This window comes from Lipotes vexillifer, unplaced genomic scaffold (genome assembly GCF_000442215.2).
Source record: "Lipotes vexillifer unplaced genomic scaffold, Lipotes_vexillifer_v1.1 scaffold690, whole genome shotgun sequence".
NCBI lineage: Eukaryota > Metazoa > Chordata > Mammalia > Artiodactyla > Lipotidae > Lipotes > Lipotes vexillifer.
In genome coordinates this window covers 3,802,138-3,827,278 of record NW_006798376.1, presented here as the reverse complement: position 1 = coordinate 3,827,278, position 25,141 = coordinate 3,802,138, and the positions used below count along the sequence as shown (strand labels likewise).

At 37.9% G+C, this 25,141-nt stretch overlaps 1 protein-coding gene across 1 annotated transcript in view; it reads left to right on the top strand.

The window, feature by feature from the left end:
• RNLS (renalase, FAD dependent amine oxidase) overlaps positions 1–25,141 on the top strand; it is a 271,290-nt gene that overhangs the window by 216,732 nt on the left and 29,417 nt on the right. The window contains exon 5 of the mRNA XM_007470300.1: positions 2,086–2,259. Within this exon, the coding sequence (XP_007470362.1) occupies positions 2,086–2,259 (174 nt within the window). The remainder of the gene's footprint in view (positions 1–2,085; positions 2,260–25,141) is intronic.

Genomic DNA, 25,141 nt, shown 5'->3' with positions numbered 1-25,141 from the left:
CTTCCCAGTGGGATTTGCCACTTGGCAGCTTGTCTAAAAACTAGCTAAATGTGCAAATGTGTGTGGCGGGGAGGAAAAGGTCCAGTTTGGTTGTCAATCTAGTTGACCCTTCGGTTTTGGTAAAAAGAAAAAAAAATTCTTTCAAAAAAGAGTTTTAGGCCCTTTCAGTTGCTAAATAACTGACTTCACTGTTTTGTAGGTTTATTTTTTTAATTGAAAAAATGGGAAACTTAGTGATAACCCCCCAAATACATAATACGTGCTCACCTGCTAGTGTTAGTCTCCTTCACCTCCTCCAGCTCAGAAAGCAGTAAGCATAATATCAGGCCCCATAACTCTAAAAGTAGAGTAAATAATAAAATGAAGCCCAGGATACATTGAGTGTAACAAGGCCAGTGTCAAAAGATCGTTTGTTCATCAAGTAGATAAATCTTTTAATAAGACAGAAAATGATGGTTAAAGGGAATGATGGTTTTTACTTCTGAGTGCAAAATAACCATTAATGTCAGAAGAGAAAGAAATGCTAAAGTTCATTCTGAAGCTCAGACTTACTTACAGATCAGGAGGGGAAGTGTGGAGTAAAGAAGACGGGCATGACTCCGATGCGGGAATTCTAGCTTCATCTTGACCGCACAGACTTGGAAGCTGTGTAACCTAGGGCAAATTACTTAACCTCTCTGAATCTCAGCTTCACAGAGATGTAAAATTAGAATGGTAGATCTTGCAGGGCTTTTGTGAAGATTAAATGAGGTCTTAGTTCTAAAAATGTTTTGTAGCCAAGAATATGCTGTGATAATGTGTAGGATTATTACTGTGCTTAAATAATTTGAGTATCCTTGTTTTCTCTCTTCCTCCTAAAGCCACTTCTCTAAGGTTTAGCTAAAGTTACCCCCATCCTTGAGGTTTGCCAGTCCCTACTGATTTAGATTAGGATATTTTTCACCAATTAAATGAGAATTTTTCATATGCTCCATTTCTGAACTGGCTTGACTTAAGCCTTCAGAATAGAACTATTGCCTTCTCTGAAACCCAAATTATTAATGTGGTACATGAACAAGCAGCTCCCTGAGACCCTTAAAGGTAGGAAGACTGGAGATGGAAATTAAAACGTGAGGGAAGTCTTTTTGTTCTTCATCCCAGGATGGAGCATTGTCCCATTTTGCTAAATATTTTTCTCTCTATAATAGAAAAAATCGTTAATGAACACTTATCATATGCCAAGCACTGTGCTATGAATTATTCATGTAATCCTCACAACAGATTAATGCATCCTGTATTATTTTTGCCACTTAAAGACAAAAGGACTGTAATTAGAATAAGTGGCTTGACCACGGTCACCTACCTAGTAAGTGGTAGAGTCAGGATTTGAACCCAAACCTGCCTAATTCCTTTCCCAGTCTTTCCATTTGTTGATTACTTACCTCCTACATTTTAACTAACTTTGCATGTCTGTGTTTGCCTTTCTATCTCTTTATACTTTCATCCTTTGTATTTCTGTAATTAATAGGGTAGAGGACTATAACAAAAAAGACTAAGGTATGGTTCCCTGTGCTTAAGAAACTATGATAGTCCACTGACAGAAAGATGACAGGCAAACAAATGACTGTATGACATGGAAGAACTTAAAGAAGTCCATAAGAGATGGAGCGTTAATCTCCTCATTGGTAACATGGGAATAATATTCTACCTTATACGGTGGTTGTTAAAATAGGGTGAAATGCTTGTGTTAAGTGTTGGCAAAAACCCTGCTCAGTGTATGGAATCTATAATGTTGCCAGCCAGTCCCAGGATAATAAGTAGGACACAAAGCTAGAAAAGCAACTTGGTGTCAGATTTTGAGAGACTTAAATGCCAGTCTAAAGAGTTTGGACCTACAGCTTGATGAAAACAAGTGTGCCAAGGACAGTAATCACTCTGCAAAGAAATTAGAGCTGATGCTATTTTACATTACCTTTCAAAATTCATCATAAGTGAGCTGGAGTCGGTAGAAACAGTTGGAACTGGTTTAAAGGAGTTTTGTATTTGATGTACTAAAAGGAAAGATGATAATTTAAAGTTTGATGCCCTGTACTTTTTCTTCCACAGTAATTAGTGAATGCCAAAGGCAGCAACTGGAGTCTGTGAGCTACTCCTCTCGCTACGCGCTGGGCCTCTTTTATGAAGCTGGCACGAAGATTGATGTCCCTTGGGCTGGGCAGTACATCACCAGTAATCCCTGCATTCGCTTCATCTCCATTGATAATAAGAAACGCAATATAGGTCAGTACCCCCATTATTTCCCTTAAATACAGTAACAATGGTGGGTGTAGATCATGAAAAATGCTGTTTAATTGAGTGTTGTCATTCTGAACAGAGCAAGCATTTAACTCCAAGCCACAGGGGATAAAATTTAATGTCACATTTGGCCAATAATAAAATACACAGTGAAACCAGCAAAGTTTTTCAGAAAATCATTCACCACATGGTTTGTATTACTGAGTTTATGAAAATAGTGTCAGAAGGTTTAAGATTTCAAAATGGCCCAAGTTCTATTGCTTTAATATGGATCCATCTATATGCAAATTTATCTCTCATCATTTATTTCTTGGTGGAGTTTGCTTTTGTTTATTTGGTTTTGTTTTTAAAATTTGACTAGTGCTGCTCTTTCCACTTCCCAGGCTAGATATAAAAAGTGAATTTTACTATGTTATGAAAATCCTTCACTTCAATATAATTGTATTTATTTAATTTTCATCTGGAAAACTACATAAAATTACTTTGTATACAATGTAACTAAAATAATAGGTAAAATGTTTCATATGAGCTTTACTAGAATGGGATAAAGTCTACACTCCACCTTCTTTGTTGAAGATAGTTATTAAAATTAGATTTGAATTGCAAGGATAAACATAACTGATCCATTTCATGCAGAAAGGTGAAAGTATATTCTTATTTGTAGGACTGTAGTGATTGCTAAGAAATTGCTTTTTGTGAAATAAACGTTAATGATCTAAAATGACTAAATTCTTGAAAGGAATAGTCACTGCAATTTGTTACGGTGTTTTATGGTGCAGTGATGGTTTCATCAAGCATTAGTTAGAAGTCTTGCCTGATAAAATCACCAACTAATGTCTCTTGGCTTGCCAGAACTTTATAATGATAGAACTGGGCTAGAGTATGGTTTTTATATCAGAGCACATGATCTTAGAAAAATGTTTCTTTTATAACTTAAAACTCCCTAAGGGCTGGACTGTTTATGTTAACATGATACCACATATATGTACAATCAGCAGTTCATGAAATGCCCTGTAACGGCAATGGACTAACCATTTTTAACTCGACAACTGCTTTGTTCTGAGAAAAGGAAAATAGCCCTTGATCTTCTGTTATATGTCATGAATTAGACATTATCCTTTGTGTATTGCTTCATAAGATATGACATCTGTTAGGGTATATTTAGTAATACATAACAGAAAAACCAATTTAAACTTGTTTAAACAGCATATGGACATTTGTTATATTATCTGCTATGGACTGAATTGTATCCCCCCAAATTCATATGTTGAAGCCCTAAACCCCCAATGTGATTATATTTGGCGACAGGGCTTTTAGGAGGTAATTAAGGTTAAATGAGGTCATAAGGGTGGAATCCTAATTATAAGGCTGGCCTTATAAAATGAGGAAGAGAAAGAGAGAGAACTCTATTCTTGGGCACACACCAAGGAAAGGCCACGTGAGGAGAGTGAGAAGGTTAAAAGGCAGGCCGTCTGCAAGCCAGGAAGAGAGTCCCCACCAGAAACCAAATCAGCTGGCACCTGGATCTTGGACTTCCTTCTCTGGAACTGAGAGAAAGAAATTTCTTTTGTTTAAGCCACCCAATCTATGGCAGCCCAAGCTAACTGATAATATTATCTAAAAGGAAGAAGTTGGGGAGACTTCATGACTGATTGATTCAATAACAGAGCAACATCTTCAAGGACCTAGGGTTTATCCATCTCTGCTCTCTTCCACTCTTAACGTAGCAAGATGGCAATAACTATTGGAGTCACATCCAGACCCAGCAACATGCTTAGGAAGAAGACGGACTATTACTATCTCAGTCCCTTTCTGAGAATTAAGGAAATCTTTCCAGAAACCCCTCAACTGACTATCTTATATCTCATAGGTCATAACTGGGTTACTCAACCAGTCTGAAACCAATCACTGGCAAGGGGGGGTGGGACTACCATTACAACCTTAGACAAATCAAGATCTACTCCTGGAACTGGTATCAGGATCTTCTTCCCTTTAGTTATATGAGGGTAGATACCTGGCTAAAATAGGGGTTTGTTAGGAAGAGAGGAGGGAATAGTGGATGCTGGGTTGGCAACAAATAATGTCCATTATCTTCAAGTAGATTCACATCTTATGTGAGAGATAAAATTGTAAAGTTGGCACATAAAGAGAAAAATCATGTATATTCAAAATTATCTTTGAAAATATCTTAAAACTACGTGACATTTTGGAGACTAACATAATGTTCAGTAAATTCAGTATAGCATTTTGCCAGCATTCAATAGATTTCAGTTTATTCGGGTGAGGCCAGATGCAATTGTTGGTTTGCATTTATGGGACAGTAATATCTTCTACTATGAAAGGCACACAGGAAAGAAAGAAATAGCAGTCGTATCTCCTAACAGATTAAATCGCTGTGCAAATGGAGTGGGATGGTGAGTGAAAGCACCCACACTACTATGTAGTAGCAATTTATAAAATCAGAGTTATGCAAATTTGAAAGAGTACAACATAAAAGTATTAATCAATTCTCACAAGATTGGCAGCTTTTGAAATAATAGAAATAACAAAAGAATCTTTTTTTATATTAACAATCACACAATTTTAAATTGAGGGCCAGGTTAACTGGGAACCATGTTTTTGCTACAGCCCATGGTGGTGCCACTTCAGACAGCAAAGAAATACCTTCCTTTGTCAGTTTTATGAAAAATTAATTTTGGATTATGCAAGTTTTAAAAATATAAGAGACCCCCCCAGTAATGGCATTCCCTAACATAAAATCTAACTAACTGCCTTGCGTTTAAACTATTTTTTCTCACTATCTGGGGCCAGGGTGCTAAGTATATCTACTTGAATTCACATAATATAAATTTCCATATAGTGTAACTCCACTGTATTTTATTGACATTGATATTTAAGTAGGCCAGTAAGAATTGTCTCTGTGTTACTAACACTACCCAACTCTACCCTTTATTTGGGGTGTTCGATTGAAACAAGAATTAATACTATAAATACACACAATCAATAAAGGGAAACATTTGTGTTCTGTCAGGTAGGGCAGCAACAAGACAGACAAAGGGTGGCAGAGCTGTCCACAAAATAAAGTCTGTTGTCAAGTCTTGAAGAGAGCCAGAGGATACAGGATTAGTAGCCCAAACCAGACAAAGGTCAAGGAGTAATTATTTGTCAAATGTCAGGAATACACAGTACACAAACCAGAAACAAAAGTCTCCTTGGGCAGAGGGGCTAAATTCCAAGATGTATTACATTCATACCAGCGATTATGGGTATGACCCAATACACTTAGGCTTGTGCTTTCCAAAATGTGTTCAGTGGAACATCACTTCCTTGACATGCTCTTTGTGAAGGGGCTCTGTCATCAATAAGTTTGCAAAATGCTACTGACTTTACCCCTATTTTAGAGAATCTCAGGGCATATTATCCTATTAAAAGATACTCCTATAGAGAAGACACCTTCTCACTTTATTTAATCTAGGATTTCCCAAATGTACTTTACCATGGAATATTTTATTTAGGCACCAAACCTGCTAACATCCCACAGAAATTGTTCCCCAGGACACACTTGAGAAAGCCTAACTTGATGTCACCGTTTATGCTTCGTACTTGGGCAGGAATTTTAAGCCAGATGAGAGGATGGGGAAGTCTAGTCCTGAAGTCATCAGTGGGAAGATACTGAGTTTTTTTAGAGGTGGGAGAAGACTTTTTGCAGATGAGCTCAAAACTTGGTAGGGTTATAACTGGAGACAATTTAGGTTGAAATAAGGTCTGAAATAAGGTCATGTGAATTATCATTAACGTGGATAATATTTTAAATTATCAATAAGCTTATCACTGTGGGAATAATTTGGACTTTAAAAGACTCAGATTCAAATTCTGGCTCTGAAACTTGCTAATGATGTGATCTTGTATGACCCTTCTTTTTTAACAATAGGTTTTGTAACAAACACAATCAAAAATTTTAACGGCCTGAACATAACAGAAGTCTGTTTCTTCTTCACATAAGACCCAAACAGGTGTTTATGATTGGAAGGTAGCTTTCATCAAAGAGGTGATTCAGAGACCCAGACTCCTTCCACCCTTTGACTCTATCAGCTTCCTCAGGTGGCTTATAGAGTCACTGTGCTCACAGGAATCAAACAAGTGGATGAGGAAAAGAATGGAGGAGATCACATAGGATATTTTTAGGGTTAGACTTAGAAATGGTACATATCGGGAGGGGTCACGTTTTACTGATTAGAACAGTTACGTGGCCATACCTGTTTGGAAGGAAAGCTGGAATCGTAGTCTACCTGTGCATGTAGGAAGAATAAAAAGTGGGTTGGTGAACTTCTAGCCAGTTTCTGCTGGAGCACTTAGCATAAGTCCTTCTGTGAAAGAGGCAGATTAGATCTACATAGATGATAAATAGATTTCAACACAGGTGCCAATCACTTAACAGGTAATCATCACCTGGGGCAAAAACTAAGAACAATTCCAAGACTGGGTCTAGACTCAGTAGAAGAGGATTCTACCTACAATTGGCAATGTCTGTCATGCAGAGGGCATGGGGAGTGGTGGGACAAGTGAAAGACATTTATCTCCTGTACAGGGAAAACACTCCTGTGTGTTCCTCCTTTACTCTCACACTCCTACCACACTCACAACACTTCTGACACCAGAAGTATGGATTTTCCACACCTCAAGGAATTCTGCAACCCCTGCTTGGTGCCCTGCAATTCAATTCAGTTCTGACACTATCTCTAAGGAGTTAGCAGCAGATCCCACAGGCAAAGGGTCCAACCCCACAAGACTGCCTCCACTTCAGATACCAATTGCAAGTTTCAAGCTGTCGTCTGTACTTCTGACTAACCAACTATAAACCGGTTTTCCCATGACCCCTCCTTGGGTTTGATAATTTGCTAGTATGGCTCACAGAACTCAGGGAAACACCTATTTACACTTACCGATTTATTGTATAATAAAGGATATGATATAGCACACAAATTAACAGCCAGATGAAGAGGTACATAGAGGGAGGTCCAGAAGGGTCCCATGTGCAGGACATTCTGTCCCTGTGGAGTTGGGGTGTGACACCTCCAGGAAGGATGTGTTCACCAGAAGCCCTCTGAACCCCATACTATTGAGATTTTTATGGAGGCTTCAACATGTAGGCATGATCTGTCATTAACTCAACTCTAGCCCCTCTCCCTTCGTGGAGGATAGAGAGTGGGGCTGAAAGTTCTAAGCTTCTAATCAAGGCTTGGTCTTTCTGGTGACCAACCCCTATCTCCTATCCTGAAGCTATCTAGGAGTCCCCCAAGAGTTACCTCATTAGAACAAAAGACACTCCTATCACCCAGGAAATTCCAAGGGATTTAGGACCTCTGTGCCAGGAACTGAGGGGAAAATTATATATATATATATATATATATAGTTTTACACACCTCCCAAGATCTCTGAGATCCTTCCCAACATCTTAAATTTGGAGTCAGACTGGCCAGGAGTCAAACTTCCTATATTGAACTCAGTTCTACCACTTACTAGCTGTGTGACCTTGGATAAATTACTTAAACTCTCTGTTTACTGATCAATAAAATGAGGAAAATAATGCCAACTCTAAAGGGTTGAAGATGAAATGATTTAAACATATAAAGAGCTTCACATAGCACTTAGCAAATAATGTCAGTATCTATGGTGCCTAACATTATAATTAATAATTCCAGTCTTTAATTCAGATATTATATTCTCCAAAGCAAAAGGCATAAATATAAAAGCCTGACTTAAGTGAATGCAACCCTACATTACCAGGACAGACAGGAGTCAGGGTGGCTTAAATAAATAAAATGTATAAGTAACCCTCGAAATGATTGGTCAGAATTTTAGCATCCTTCTCTGTTCACCATCTAGAAGAGTGTTAATGATCAGTACAATCACTAATAGGCAGCAATCTGAGGAGATTAATACAATCTGCAACTCTAGAAATGTGATGGCCAATGACCATAATTACATAGCTTTAAATATCTCATTAAAGAAAACAATCCGACTCATCCAAAAAGAAAACAAGTGAACAAACTTTTGCATCACATGGAATTTATACGTTCAAGGATTGTACTGTTAGGATCCTTGAGTAACAAACACTAATATAATGCATAATGCCTTTAAAGGCTCTTTTACAAAAGATGCAGAAAGATTATTCCATATAACTGTTTGTTACATCAACTCTTTATAAAAGATAGGAGCATAATATGAAATTCTGTAAATAACTGGGATGGGCCTGGGGCCATAAATCCAGTCACCTTGTCTTCACTTAGGGGAGTACATGATTATTCCAACTAAGCAATAGCCATGCAATTGACCACACAAAATATCTGCTTTTGGATTTGAAACATTGTGCAATTATTTGTCCTTAAATTTGCAGAAAATGCAATCCAGATAGGTAACACTTTATAAGTTGAACAAAAAAGGACTAGGGAGAAGAAAAAGGGACGAGGGGGAGAAAAGGAAAGGAAAAGACCTGGGATGATGAAAAACTGTCAGGTTTCCAGTTCAAGCTTTTTCTTTAAAATATCATCTCCAGAAACAGAGCTTTCAGATAAAACAGCAATCATCATCTTAAAATAACAAGCAGTAACCAGTTACAAAATTCATAATATTGGGTTTTTTGTGTTATAGACATAGTCATTTGTAATTCAGTTATGTAACTGACACTGTCCATATGAATCTGTTAAGGCAATTTAATAAACAGCAGTCAAATACTAATTACAAATATCCATCTCACTATTACAGTGATGCCACAGAATGTTACATGATTGTAATATCAAATCTTTTTCCTTGCTCTCTCAGAAAGGAAAAAATATATATGTGTGTATGTGTGTGTGTGTGTGTGTGTGTGTGTGTGTGTGTGTGTATACGGATATATATACACGTATATATGTATGTCTGTAATGTATAAGTGTACTTACATAAAACATATGTACATATGTATACATAAAAATGAATATCATATGTTGTCACTTAAAGTAATAGGCACAAATTATAAAATAGATTACTCTTATTTCACGTAATATTTGCCACTTTTAAAAATCGGTTTTCTTTAGAAAATGAGATAACTCAGTCCATTTTGTAAGGAGAACATTTGCACACAAAGTAAAAACAAACAGATCCCTTTCAGCCTCTGGTTTCCCTATCAAGCTATCCTCAATGGGAAAGATTTACATCCAAGATAACACTTGTCCTCCCACTTGCCAAGCAAGTGAACTCAGTCTGAAAATCAATGCCAGAGACAGAGGGAAAGTGGAAAAGCAGCTAAATATGTAACATCAAAAATAAACCTTTAAAATATCCTAAGGAGTATATTACTGGGAAAAATATATATCTTATGGAAGTTTCCTTCAGAAAAATTGAATTCACAAATATTTTATTTATATGTTTTCCATTCTCAGTTTATTCGGTCAAATAATTATTTACAAATATGTATTGGATGCTTCTGTGTGCTGGGCACTCTGCTTGGAAATGAGGATTCCATAGTTTCTGCCCTCATGAAACATAACGTTTATGAAGTCTACTCAAATGAGAAATTCTGAAGGAAACTGATACATGAGGCTCTGCTGGACTAGTGACTTGGAGTCAAGTATGAGTCCTCATAAATATAAATAGACGCATTGAGTATAGAGAGCAACAGCTCACATGTATGATCAAAACTGGGGAGAGTCATGCTGCCTCATGACGATATTATGGTCTTTTAAAAGGATGCTTTAGACCTGGGACCTTTTGTCAACATGAATCTAATAATCTTCTTTCTTCAGGTGAAATGAAAAATGGGGACTATGGAACATTTAAATCCATGAAAAAATCAGAAACTTTAGCATAGCCTATTATTTAACTTTCTCCTGGGGCTGCTAAAAAGTTTAATAAATACAAATAAGTTGTGAAATGTCCAAGAAGCAGTGAGCAAAAGGATAAAGAAAGTCTAGAGTCTACAGCTGCCTGGCATTTCTGTAATTATAAACAATTCCAAACTGCAGATGTATAGAGCATCCACACTAAGAAGTGAGTCTTGAACATTACATCTGCAAGTCTCTTCTTGTGCCAACATTCCACCTTTGTGTTCTGCCTGCCCTGCCCTCTGAGAGTGGTATTTTCACTTGTGGTATTGGCCTAAACGTGTGGCTGTCAGGCTGAGATTTACAAGAGATCTTCAGGATGTCCAAGAGTTCCTCCACAACACAAGAGCCAGATGTGCTGGTGACTGAGTGTAGTTTGGATCCACTATTAGGGGGAGAAGAGGGGAATGAGAATCAGATGACTGTTTATGATGAATAAATGTATGGATCTGAAATTTACAGGGTATAGATGAGAACAACAGAAAAACTGAGAGGCTGCCATCATTGCTGCCAATTTAGAAAGGCAATAGCAAGGGAAAACCCTCTGTTGTCTTTGTAAGGAGGCGAGGAAGGCCCGTCTACCTCAAGGAGGGAAAAATCAGCAGAGGTGCACAGGTAGGAACTGCCACAGTCCCTCTGACCTCTTCACTAACAAAAGTCAAGTAACTTGGTATGTAGCTATCGTGTAATGAAGGCACTGCTGTATTAAATGTAATGACGTCTAACTTTTGCTATTTGTAATTATGATCCCTTTAAGTGATGGCTCTTCTGTCTGCCAAGCACCTAGGAGAGATTAGATGCCAGTTTGAGAGTGAGAACAATGAGAGCTAAATTGTCTTGCTTAACTGAGGAAAAAATTTCAGACACTCTGAGACTAAGGGGAGGGCAAGGAGCAGAGAAGGAAAAGAGGAAAGAGAATACTACATAGAGTAGTAGAGACTCTGGCTTGACCTGAGGGATTGCTATGTAGACTTGTAACTCGTTTGATATATAATTTACTTTGTGACCCTCCTTCCACAAGTCCCTACCGCCTCAGTATAGTTCTGGATTGAGCAATTGTTTTAAATCGGTGGGTGCTTTTTATTGGAGAGTTATTTTGTAAATCAACATAGTCCAGACACTTTTTGGAATATCTAGGGTGAAATTATTAGGAACTTTGTGGTTTCTTCACATTAGTTCCTGTGCAGAGATTTGGAGTCTGCTGTCTCTATGGAGAAACCTCACATCTGTTTGAGAACCTTATTTTGAATGCAGACAGAACTCCTCACCAGCTGGACCTCAAGTAAAGCAAGCTCAACTTACTGTTTCCATAATACCTGCAACCAGGTCAATCTGTTGAGGGAGCTGGAAATTGGGAAAATGCTCTCTCTATGGGACTGAACGTTTTGAAGTATCTTGAAGTTAAGTCCTTACTGCAGCCTGAAGTGAAGCTGTCAACACCCTGAGGTTTAAGCCAGGGCTCAAAATGATGTGCTCTGCTCTGCTTCCCAGACAAGGGCCTGGTTTTCATCATTCTGGAGGCATCTCAAAACCTCTGCAGATTGAGAATAGTCTTGTAAAACTGTGTAACTCTCAGACAGCTTGTGAGCCTCAGGTCCTGGGAGACAGTAAAGACTTGTTGAACTGGATGAGAGCTTGACAAGTCTTCATTCTGGTCCATTTTTATCTGGGACCACAACAACACTATACCAAAGAGATGGAAACTTTCCTTTGCCTAGAGCTCCCTCAGAAAAGATTTCACCATTTTTCTCACTGTCAAGAATTCTTCCTCAGATCAATCTGAATGTCTCATGGGCTAAAGAGTTGATATGCCCTGTTTGCAGAGCTGCTGCTTTCTCCATATTAGCAGCTCTCTCCTTTAGCGGGAATACATGCCACTGTCTATCACACATGCTACCCATTAATTGATCCCTCTTATCTTCATCAAGATTGAAAATATAAGAGATAGACTCTAACATCGTGGCATAACAGGAGTGTGTATTCAGTGGTCAGGAAATATTTGCTGAGCCAGGCGTCCTTTATGCAGCTCTGAGATGCCCTTCCCTTGTTCCAAAATAACACTGAGAATTAATACTTCAGCACTGGTCACCCACTTAGCAGGCAAGGAAAAGTAATGGTAGTCAGCAAATTGTTCACCCCTAAGACAACCTAGGTATCTGTTACTACTGCCCTCTAAATCATATAAAATGAATGAGCTCTCTAGTTGCCAAATCTGCAAGCTGTTGAAATAACACATGTGAGCTATTGGCGATCAGAATGATCAGAAGCCTCTTTTGGAGACCCTGTCCCATGCCTATTACATGGGGACTACTTGACTACATAGTATCAGAGGTATTGCCAGTAAGACCTGGAAGTTTTATCAAGCTGTCTTCCCAAAGAGATCCAAGTATTCTTGGTAACAAGTTTACCGTGGTCTCTAGGGAATATGCATCTGCTTTGAATGATGCCCTGTAACACAGACCTTGATTTCTAAGGTTACACTTCAAAGGACCCCACCATTCCTTTTGTGAAAGATTTTTTTAAATACTTGGTTGAAGAACAACTGTGCTCCAGCTGAGATATTTAACTTAGAAAATATGTGAGAAGCTCTGCAAATGTGCCATTTCTCTTCCATGGTTTAGCAGTTATCTCCTTTTTGTATCTCAATGGAATTAAAATGATATCTTGCATAGGAACCCTGCCACAAATGATGAGTTCATATTAACCCAAGCTTGGTAAGTGGTGAATTCCTTATTGTATAATTCATGATTTGGTTTTTATTATCATGGATGGTCAAAAATAACCAGTGTTATCAAGTATGGTTCTGGTCCATGGTTCCATGGACTTTGCAAACACACAAACCTAGTTTCAAATTATAACTCTATACTTAGAATTAGGTTGAACTATATTATATTGCTGTCTTTGTAATTTAAAATGTTCAAATACCAGCATTTTCATGTGATTCAACCTAATAGCTCTGTAACCATGAGTAAGTTTCTCAGTCTCTCTGAGCTTCACTTATCTGTACTGTAAGGTTAATAGTGTCTCCCAGAAATGTAATAAGGGTTGAATAGTATATCCAAAACTCCTAGCCCCATGCCTAGCACACTGGAGGCACATAGTAAATTCTGTCTTTACAGTTGCTGTCACATAAATTATTTTATGGTTTCAGTCTATCAGCTATATAAACTTTTTTTCATTTTGAGAAAGAAAAAAGGGAAGGATAATGCCAATAGTGCAAGTTTAGTTAAATTATATTATCTTCTGTTAAAAATAAAAACACTTACACGTTAGGGTAGTTAAACAATATCTCATTTCCCGAATAAGGTGTTAAACTCAGAGAACATTAAATTAAATGTGGTTCTTCTTTCTTTTTATGGAATCTCAAATCCCTTTTTGAATAATTCCCCCAAAATTTACACTCCAGCATATCCGAGAGGAGTTAGATACTATGAAGTAAGTTGTCAGCAAATCAAAGCTGAGACTAATTCAAGAGCAGGTTTCAAAGTGTGACTGCGGAATCTCACCACAGGAAATCGCTTCATTGTGCTTCATAAATACTTTATATCAGTTAGCATTTTTAACTCTGTCCAGAATCACCAATCCATCATTTTGCCCAGATGTGACATTACTGAATCAATTTAGCCTAAAGAGTCGTTTGGTTTTATTACCAATGACTTTCTTGTTATTAAGTGAGCTGAGAAGGCTTTGATATGCCCTTTAAGATCATATGTGGACCCTGCTATTTTTAATAATCATTGCCCCTACAGACTTCATATATGTGCTCATTTAGATAATGAGAAGCATCTACATGTATTGCACAGGACCTTGAATTCCCTGCATAATATGAATGAATATTAAACATCGGAATCTGAAAAGAATCTATTGAAATTTCATTAATATTTATAACTGCTCTGTGGGACTAGGGGAATTCTTCAGTATAAAATATTCCAAATTCATGTTTGTAAGAATGAAGCATCCTTGAATTTAAAATATAGTTTTCCTCACTGAAATAGATTTCTATTATACATATACCTAGTGAATTCTTTGTTGTTGATATTCTATATCCTTATTTAAAAGAGTCAGGAAAGGCATTTTAGAACCTTGGGCTCATTTGAACCTAATCCACTCTTTTTTATTAAACATAAAATGCCTGTTTGTTCCCTTTTCCACTATCTATATTCATAATATTGGTTTCTTAGGAGTAGCTCACAATATCATAAAGGATATTGTTAAAAGGATTATAGTCCCTTTGATTTAAGAACTTTGGCCAAAATACCCAGATTCAATGATTTTTTCCTGTCAAAATATAACAGGAAGGATAATTTCACTGGTCCTATTAGTAAAGGAGATAAGAATGTCTACAGTAAACCAGTAACTTTCCTCTATCAAAAGCACCAGAAATATTTTGACACATCATAAATAAAAATTTCATCTGATTAGTCTCAGTCTTTCAAATTCAACATTTTATAACGTCAAGGCAAAACTTTCTCTTTAATGCACCAAATGAACTAGAGCAAAGTGTTGATATTAGGCCAAATCCTCCAACCCAGAGATATATTTCTTCTGGTCATGGTACCCCTTTGAGCAGTTAAAAGTCTAAAGCTGAACCCAATTACGCAACTACAGTGATAAAGTGATATCCTTAGAGCAGACCAGTATGCTTGCCCAATTTCAGGAAAAGAGTCCAATCATAATACCACTCAACACACAAAATTTCATATAGGGCATGATGCTGAGTAGGCCAGAATAACGATGTATAATAAGGGATGACTGCTTATTGCTGGTGAGTGTTGGGAAAGTGGCACATTTTAGTTGACTGTCATCATAGAAAACCAGGGCTTTCTTACACACTGTGGAAGAACTCCAGCGAGGTCTGGAACACCAAGTGCGACTTAGGACAAATCGCCTGCTCTGGGGACCTGGGTAGGCCCAATTAAAGGACTATTGAAACTCTTCCATTTTTCCTTTTGGCAGTGCCAATAAAAGCTGCAACAGGCTGAAAATGTCCTTGTGTCTCATGATAAATAGATGTTTTCCTAAAACTTGGGAGGTCTTAGCCAAAGAAAAAACTTCTCCCAAACAGATCCTGAAATATAAGCAGTCCCACTAAATGTGGCCCCATTCGCTAAACGGGTAGAATCTATGGAATTTTTAAAGGAATTACTGCAAGGAACTTGGAGGAAAGATTATTCCAGCCCTGGAAAGCACGTAGAATTCAGAATATGATTGCCAGAGTTATTTTATTCCTTTTTTTAAAAAAAATATATATATGTTATAATCAAACTTAACATGTGAAGCGCTGGCTCTTGATTGCCTGCCTTGGAAATTCAGAACTTGTTCTCTGTTTCTAAAAATGGAGCTACCAGTCTCCTAGCTCCTTGAGCCCCAAATCAGGAATCATCCTTGCTTTTTTTTTTCTCTTTCATTGAACTCACTTCTCTTCATCACTGCTGTCACAACCCAAGCACCATCTTATTTTAACTAGTCTCTCCATACTTGCCCCTTTCCAGTTCGTCACATCGCCAGAATGATCATCTTCAAACACATCCGTTTATGCCATTCGCTTTCCCACTCAAAGCCCTTTATTGCTTTCCCTTTGCATATAGGATTAAATCTCAGATCCTTATCATGACCTACAAGATCCTGAATGATCTCATACAGGGGCCACAGACTTCTTCTATAAAGGCTAGCTAGTCAATACTTTAGACTCTGTGAGCCATACGGTCTCTTGTTGCAGCTTCTTAGCTCTGCTGGTGTCACACAAGATATAAACATTATATAAAGGAATGGGTGTGACCATGTTTCAGTAAAGCTTTATTTACCAACACACGTGGAGGCCAGATTAGTTTGCCAGCCCCTGGTCTAGCACATGCCTATTTCACTAGCTCCTTCCTCCCTTCCTTACTTGGCTCTCCAGTCACACCTCTCATTCCTGCCATGGTTTTTCCCACTCAAGACCACGGTCCATTTTGTTCTCTCTGCCTAGACTGTCTCAGTTTAAATGTTACTTCCACAGAGGCCATTCCTGAATTCCTAATTTAATTAGGTTTTCCTATTATACTCTTCTTTAACACCTTATATTTTAATTTTCAGTAACTACACACTGATTTGTGTAATCATTTGTTTAATGTCTCTTTCACCTTCATACTGTAAGGTCCATGAGTGGAGAGACTGAATTTGCTTTGCTCCTCTTTGTATCTCCAGCACATGGCACAGTGCTTCACATATAGTAATTTCTCAATTAAATGTGTGTTAAATGAATAATGAGTTAATGAGATCTAATCAAAACATGACAGAGGAAAACAAAGGGTAACAATTTGGGCTCAGATCTAAAATATGAAATGCTTTAAGTCCACTGATCTCCAAGGTATATCATTTTTAAAGTTCTACACCTGAAATAAGGGATGTGTAATTCATAGGCATACCTCAGAATCTTGGTACTACAAAGGCATTTGTGGTTGACACGTTGTGGCTTTTACGCAAAGTCGCATGCAGGTTGGGCATCTCTACTTCATCTTGTAGACCTGCTAACTGAAGCATGAGCCCCTAAAGTCAGCATGAAGGTAAGAAAGAAATGGAAGGCACATAATAGCTCTTAATAGCCTTGGACTAGATGGAACACACTTCACTTCCCCTCATGTCCCCTGACCAAGACTAGTTATATGGCTCCAGCTTAACTGCCACATAGACTAGGAACTTTCAGAGAGCACATGGACTATTTAGTGAGAGTGAACTATCTCTGCCAGAGAGTGTAAAAAATAGTTCAAATATATTTCCTAATATTAAACAAAATTGGCTATATGAAGGTACTATAAACCACACATATTGGTATACTATAGATGATATATTTTACCAAATTAAAAAAGCTTTTCTTAAATTTTAATTTACCTCATTTATGTTAATATTCTCACTTGTTAGTAATCTTTAGGGTCTTACTCTCATGTCTCCCACAGACACTTTTCTACAAAGACTTTTAATGTGTAATAGAGGAAAATGCTCATTTTGTAACAATTTCATTTTATGACCATGGTTTTTCTATATAATCTATAAGTTTTGGTCATTTTAAAAGAATTCTATGGTACATTTCCTCTCAAAAGTAAAATATTATAGTCCAAAACTTGACTGTAAGGGAATGATCCTTATAAGAAAAGAAATATCTATATGTTCTCTTTGCTCCCCAAATTGTCTGTCTCCACAAGTCATTCATCAGTCATACACTCGAATATTTATTGCATTTCAGCTATGGGCCAGACATTGTTCTAGGTGTTCAGGTGAATAAGACAGCTCTTCTACTGCTTACCTTTGACAGGGAATATTTAAACATATTCCAGCATAATGATAAAAAGTTAGAATTCCTTATCAGCAAAATTTCAACAGTGTTTACTCTGATATTCTCTTGTGTCCTTGTTATTTTAGTTCTGCAAATGTTTGTGGAATTGAAGTATTGATATCTCTGTAGGACACTGTCTTTTCATTTGGTCAGTATTCCTAGTCAGGTCTTTAGTAATCCTTGAGTTACACTTACAGGGATATAAAAATATACCTTGTTTTAAAGGGACAGTAATAAGCTCTGAGGCCATATCTGCTCCACTGAAGAAGGCAGAAACAATTCTCTATTTTGAAATCAGTCTCCTGGGTCTGTCCTCCTTATTTATATGGGCATACCTTGTTTTATTGCACTTCACTTTATTGTGCTTAGCAGATATTTTACTTTTTGCTAATTGAAGGTTTGTGACAACCCTGTGTCAAGCAAGTCTATCGGTGCCATCTTTTCCAATAGCATTTGCTCACTTTGTGTCTTTGTGACACATTTTGGTACTTCTCATAATTTTTCAAACTTTTTCATAATTATTATATTTGTTATGGTGATCTGTGATCAGTGATCTTTGATGGTACTACTGTAATTGCTTTGGTGTGCCACAAACTGTGCCCATATGATGGTGAACTTAATCCATAAATGTTGTGTGTGTTCTGACTGCTCCACCCAACGGCCATTCCCCCATCCCTCTCCCTCTCACCAGGCCTCCCTATTCCCTGAAATACAACAATATTGAAATTAGGCCAATTAATAAACCTACAGTGACCTCTAAGTGTTCAACTGAAAGGAAGAGTCACACATCTCTCACTTTAAATCAAAACCTGAAACTGATTAAGCTTAGTGAGGAAGCCATGTCAAAAGCCAGGAGAGGCCAAAAAGTAGGCCTCTTGCACCAAACAGTCAGCCAAGTTGTGAATGCAAAGGAAAAGTTCTGGAAGGAAATGAAAAGTGCTACTTCAGTGAATACAAATGATAAGAAAGTGAAACAGCCTTGCTTCTGATATGGAGAAAGTTTTAGTGGTCTGGATAGAAGTACAAGCCAGCCACAACATTCTCGTATGCCAAAGCCTAATCGAGAGCAAGGCCCTAACTCTTTTCAATTCTATGGAGGCTGAGAAGTGAGGAAGCTGCAGAAGAAAAGTTTGAAGCTAGCAGAAGTTGTTGATTCACGAAGTTTAAGGAAGGAAGCCGTCTCCATAACATAAGTGTGCAAGGTGAAGCAGCAGGTGCTGATGCAGAAGCTGTAGCAAGTTATCCAGATCTAGCTGAGACAATGAATGAAGGTGGCTACACTAAACAACAGATTTTCAGTGTAGGTGAAACTGCTTTGTATTGGAAGAAGATGCCAGCTAGGACTTTCATAGCAAGAGAGGAGAAGTCAATACCTGGCTTCAGAATTTCAAAGGACAGGCAGACTCTTGTTAGGGGCTAATCCAGATGGTGACTTGAAGGTGAAGCCAATGCTCATTTACCATTCTGAAAATTCGAGGGCCCTGAGAATTATGCTAAATCTATTCTTCCTGTGCTCTATAAATGGAACAGTGAAGCCTGGATGGCAGCCCATCTGTTGACAACATGGTTTACTGAATATTTTAAGCTCACTATTGAGACCTACAGCTCAGAAAAAAAGAATTCCTTTCAAAATATTACTGCTCATTGACAACGAATCTGGTCACCCAAGAGCTCTGATGGAGCTGTACAATGAGATTAATGTTGTTTTCATGACTGCTAACACAACATCCATTCTGCAGCCCATGGATCAAGAAGTAATTTTGACTTTTGAGTTTTATTATTTAAGAAATACATTTTGTAAGACTACAGCTGCCATAGATAGTGATTCCTCCAATGGATCTATGCAAAGTAAATTGAAAACCTTCTGGAAAGGATTCGCCATTCTAGATGCCATTAAGAACATTCGTAATTCACGGAAGGAGGTCAAAATATCAACATCAACAGGAATTTGGAAGAAGTTGATTCCAACCATGGTGGATGATTTTGAGGGTTTCAATACTTCAGTGGAGGAAATAACTGCAAATGTGGTAGAAATAGCAAAAGAACTAGAATTAGAAGTGGTGGCCGTAGATTTGACTAAATTGCTGCAATCTAATGATAAAACTTAGAGGAGTTGCTTCTTATGGATGAGCAAAGAAAGTAGTTCCTTAAGATGGAATCTACTCCTGGTGAAGATGCTGTGAAGACTGTTGAAATGACAACAAAGGATTTAGAATAGTACATAAACGTAGTTGATAAAGCAGCAGCAGGGTTTAAGAGTATTAACTTCAATTTGGAAAGACGTTCTACTGTGGTTAAATGTTATCAAACAGCAGTGCATGCTGCAGAGAAAATTGTTCATGAAGAGTCAATTGATGTGGCAAACTTCACTGTTGTCTTATTTTAAGAAACTGCCGCAGCCACCCCAGCCTTCAGCCACCACCCTGATCAGCCAGCAGCCTTCAGCCTCAAGGCCAGGCCCTCCACCAGCAAAAAGATTACAACTTGCTAAAGACTTAGATGATGGTTAACATTTTTTTAGTAATATGGTATTTTTTTAAATTGAGATATGTACATATTTTTAGACATAATGCTATCGTGCACTTAATACCATGGTATAGAGTAAACGTAACTTTTATATGCACTGGGAAAACAAGAAATTTATGTGACTCACTTTACTATGATCTTCACTTTATTGTGGTGGTCTGGAACCAAACCCACAATATCTCTGAGCGATGCTTGTATAGCTTGCCTAAAGGTACTCCTCTGGAGAGATCTGTCTCACAAAACCAGATCTGCTTCCTCCAGATAAAGGCAAGAGCCTAAGGAATGATGGAGAGGGATGGATTCAAACATGAATTCTTGACCAAGTGGAAATCTTCCCTGACTCAGAACCTCCTGAGACACTCTGCCACAGGGATTCTGTTGATCTGCAAGGATTTATCTTTGCCATGGAATCTGGAAATCTTGCCTCCTTGGTTTTCCATAATGGAAGTCTTTAAGAAATTGCTTTCTCTGAAAAGGTCAGAATTATTTGAAAAAAAAACCCAAAAACTGGAATTTCCAATTTAGTAGTTAAATGTGATTGGAATAATCAAGAAGTCTCATGGGGGAAAATGTTATCTAAGATCCTCCATAATGTAGAAATACTTATGAGTCTTGAGCTCTGATTTCCAAAATGTATATCTGGGTTTGGGGGGAAAACATGAGTCTGCCCCACAGCCTTGAGTCACCCTCCTCTTCCCTCTTGCTATATCAGTGTATACATATTTGCTTGTATGTGTGCTAATTATGTCTCAAATTACAAATAAGAAGATGTATTTCTCCTCTATTACAATATATTTCTATGTAGGAAGCAAAGAGAACTTTTCTATAGCCTGAATTCAGAACAGCTTATGTCAGGAGTTTGAAAAATAACAAAGAATGAAAAGAAAAACCAGAACAATGTTGGTCAACCTTTTTAAACTCCATACCCATGATCTTTATTAAGCCAGACACTGTGCTAAGTGCTTTTATGTTTGTTTGTTTGTTTGTTTGTTTTTTACATTTTATCTTTACAACAACTCTCTGAGGTAAATATTATTATCCCTATTTTTATAAGTGAAGAAACTAAAGCTTAGAGAAATTAAATAAAACGATGACTTCAGCCTGAGCTTTGTTTGCCTCTGAATCATACTTTTTTGATCAAAGTAAAAATCTCTATGCTGGACAGACTAATAAAAGCTCCCCATGGAGACTTATCTCTTGCCCCAGCACCTACCCTAGAACACAGTGAGGTTGATTGATACCTGGAAACTAGATTCTTTCTCATATTCTTCTTTAACCTATACTTTCTGTCATTTGTATATTTAAATTAACAGTGACTTTTAAAATTCATTTCTAAAGATGAGATAATAACACCAAATGTGTTATTTGAAATTTTACATGTTCCGCTCACCCCCTTCCCAGATTTGGGTGAGCCAAATTCTCAGTGCCTTCCTCTACCACGAGCCCAACATTGAGAATCCTGGGAATGAAAGAACCTTGGAAATCCAGTTCTCCTACCATCACTCACATGACAAATGCTATTCATACTCATGACACACTTCATGAGGATAGCTCGATTTATTAGGAATCTCAAGAGGCCTAGCGTTCTCACACTCAAGATCACATATATCAAAATACACGTAAGCAAAAGTAATGTTATTTTCAGAATAAACTTGATTCCAACTCAATATATCTTTAAAAAGAAAAATATTCTCAATCCTGGATATGTTAATTTAACTATTGTTAGTTACACATGATTTTCCACAGAGCTGTAACATTTGTGACTTATTTATCTGTTTCAGTGTGTGAATTGAGTATCTGTGGTATGTCAAGGACTGTTCTAGGTAGTAGCAGAGCTGAATCCAGACCAAGGAATTCTTAAACAATGTAGTGTGTTTTCTTACCGTACTACAAAATAGCTCACGGGATTTATACTCAAAAGTGGGATGGAAATTAAAGTCCTAAAATCTAGGGCAAACTCAAGGCTTAGAAAGCTCAGATGAAGAGAAGTATTTTCATCACATTGGTCCTATGGATTCTTAGTTTTAGTCTCTTCTTTGAGGACCAGGAATTTCTGCCCTAGTGACAGCACGCAGTGGTTAGAGAAAGGATGAGCTTTACTTCTCAAACTGTCACCACTACCTGGACCTCCATTTTATAGTCACAGAAAATTAAAGCTGAAAGGGATCTGAAGATAATAAACTTTTATAACCCCTTACTTCTCATATGAAGATACTGAGGCCCAGAAGAAGGTTGTTTGTTTGCTTTGGGTTTTTTTTTTTTTTTTCATAATTGTTGGTCAAGTTTTCTAAAGAAACTGCTAAAAGCTAATCTTCTTTATATATTGGAGATATAAAGTAAGATCAAGGGCAGACAGGAGGAGAAGAGAAGAAAGAAAGGAAATGCATTTGTAGGAACAAACATACATGTGCTAGACCTAATACTAGATCTTCACACATTTAACTTAGTTTAGGTTACAAATGACATAAAACCCAACTTGGCTCGCTTATCCCCTCCCCCGCAAAATAGGAGGGGGAGGAATTTATTGGTATTGTTCCTGAAAAATCCAGGAGTAAAGCTCCAGACATGTCTGGATTAATTCAGTCAACATCATGAAGACTTAGTTTCTATTTCTTGACTCTACCTTCTGCTGGATTGGGTTCATTCATTAGCACCAAGCATTTCAGTGCCAAGTCTTACAAAAAAAGAACCTGTTTCCCCAAAAGCTCAGCACTAGTCCAGGAATTGAATCTCACTGACTTGACTGGCCTGCCTTGAGTTATGTACCCATTGCTAAATTAATCACTTAGGAATGGATTAATTGATCAGTTTAACTTCCGTCACCTTTATCTGGGCTGAAAGTGGGGGAGGGTTGATCTTCTAAAACAAAAATTTAGTTACTGTTGCCACAGAAGAGCCATGCCCCTCTAATCAGTAGAATTATCCCCAGTAGCTCATCCCAGCCCCTGTTCCCACCCTCCTGACCCCAACCCAAAGCCTCAGGCATTCAGTCCTCTTAGGTATTGAGGAAATAGGCAACATGTTTATTATTCAAGTAGTTTGGATTACTGGTGAATGTTATCATTTACTTTCTCAGCTGGCTGGAGAAGGCAAACATACTCTTCTGTGAACAGTTTTCCATTGTTTGCTTGGAAGATTATTTCCTGAATTTGTATACATTTGTTTATACTGGAGCTATAGGGAAACATCTTCTGAAACTGGAAGTATGAACTTTTGGGGAATTCTCATTTTATTTTCAATTCATCGTGTGGGGTTTTACACACTTGTTTATATTTAACTAAATGCCTATCAGAATGGTTACCTTATACAGAATTGTTTAGAGGATGTCTGTGTGTCTTTTTAAACATAAGAAATCCAAACATATGTAGCCTGGGATAACAAGGATTACAAACATACATGTGTATCAGTTTTAAAACTTTCCTTCTTAGCCTCTATTTAAAATGGCAAATGCATACATCCCTAGATATATTAGTAGCCACAGGCCTAGAATAAACAAGTCAAGGACCAAAAGAAGAGAAGAAACTAATAAGTATATTAGTTTTTTTTAAGCTAGTTATTTCCAACTCAGTGATGGAGAAGTCCCTCCTGCAGATAAAGTTGGAGGTAATGAAGTTGCCCAGGACATGAGTAGGGCTCTTGTAAGTGAATTTTGGCTTCTGTAACTTATATACAAAAAATAGGTTTGAGATGGTTATTAAAAAGCAAATAAAACCTGCAGGTGGTCCCTCTGAATAGTGAGGCCTAGTTCCTGATTCAGGGCCAGCAGCAGCAGACACACAGAAGAGCAGACACGCTGCCAAGGAGGTGGAATGCCAAATGGCAGACTGTTAGATGCTTGTTTGTGTTGGAAGGGGAAAGAGAGACAACAGGAGCACATATCTCTCCATCTCTATCTCCTTTTCCCCTCCCCACTCTTTTTCCTTCCCTTTCCCTCTGCTATGCTTTCATCATCAAGAGTGAGTTACTTTGTTTTGTTGGACTTACTGATGCGACTGACTTACTCTCCATTACATTTGCTGCTGGGCTCCGGAGCCATATGAAGGAGTTAAATTATAATAAGAGCTCTCCTGGCTAGAGAGCAAGTCTAGTTAAGCCAGTTCCACATTGGGAGGGAGAGGGAAACTTACCACCAGTACCACTGCCAGGTGGAAGGAGAGCTGACCACCCACCCCTTCAAACTGTGTGGCTCTCAATGCCTGGTCCCTTTTCTCTCTTCCCAGGAATCTGTTTCCTGAACTTAATTTGCACACACTGTCAAGACCATACCAGTTAGAGATAATGGCTCTCTAACTGTTTTGCCTAGGTGCCATTTCCCCCACTAAGATGTAAGCTTCTGAAATGCCCTAACCGAGTTTCTCTTGGTACCAAACTGCACTGAACACCCACATGCTCATTTGATTGAATCAGTAATTAAAGAAACATTTTTACGCATTTTTTGATCCTCTTGGTCTGCAGCTATAGTGTCTGCCACTCCTTAAGTTTCTTTAATCCTCTACTGCCCTGTCAGAAATGGACTCTAGAGCTGGTTTTAGGGGAACCCAACTTCTGCCCCTTGATAGATATGGCTAAAAACAAAGTTTAACAGATGGAAAATGTCTCTGAAGTATTTGCATGTAAATAAGGATGTCTCAGCAAGTTTGAGCTTTTTGCTATATGAGTGTAGAGTGTAGATTCCTCATATAATTTTGGAAGAAGGTAGTCAGAAATGGTGACAAATTTGGGTCAGAAGTGGGAAGGGAATATTCTAATTTAAAACTGTCCATATATCCAGTTTTCTAAGACAGTGTAAAAATGCATTCTTCCTCCATTGCTTTGTTAAGTTTGTTGTCCTATACTAAATACTTACTATATTTTTAGGACTTTTTTCCAGAGAGATGTATTCTGATTCATTGACTTACTGTCAGCCAGTACTAGGCTGATTTGACTGCCGTGTCTTATAATGCATTTAAATATATGGCAAAATAAGTCTCCATTCACTGATCTTTTTTTTTTAATTTTTAATATTCTCATTGCCTTACTTTTCCTTTAGAATCAATTTTTTTTTTTTTTCGGTACGCGGGCCTCTCACTGTTGGCGGCCTCTCCCGTTGCGGAGCACAGGCTCCGGACGCGCAGGCTCAGCGGCCATGGCTCACGGGCCCAGCCGCTCCGCGGCATGTGGGATCTTC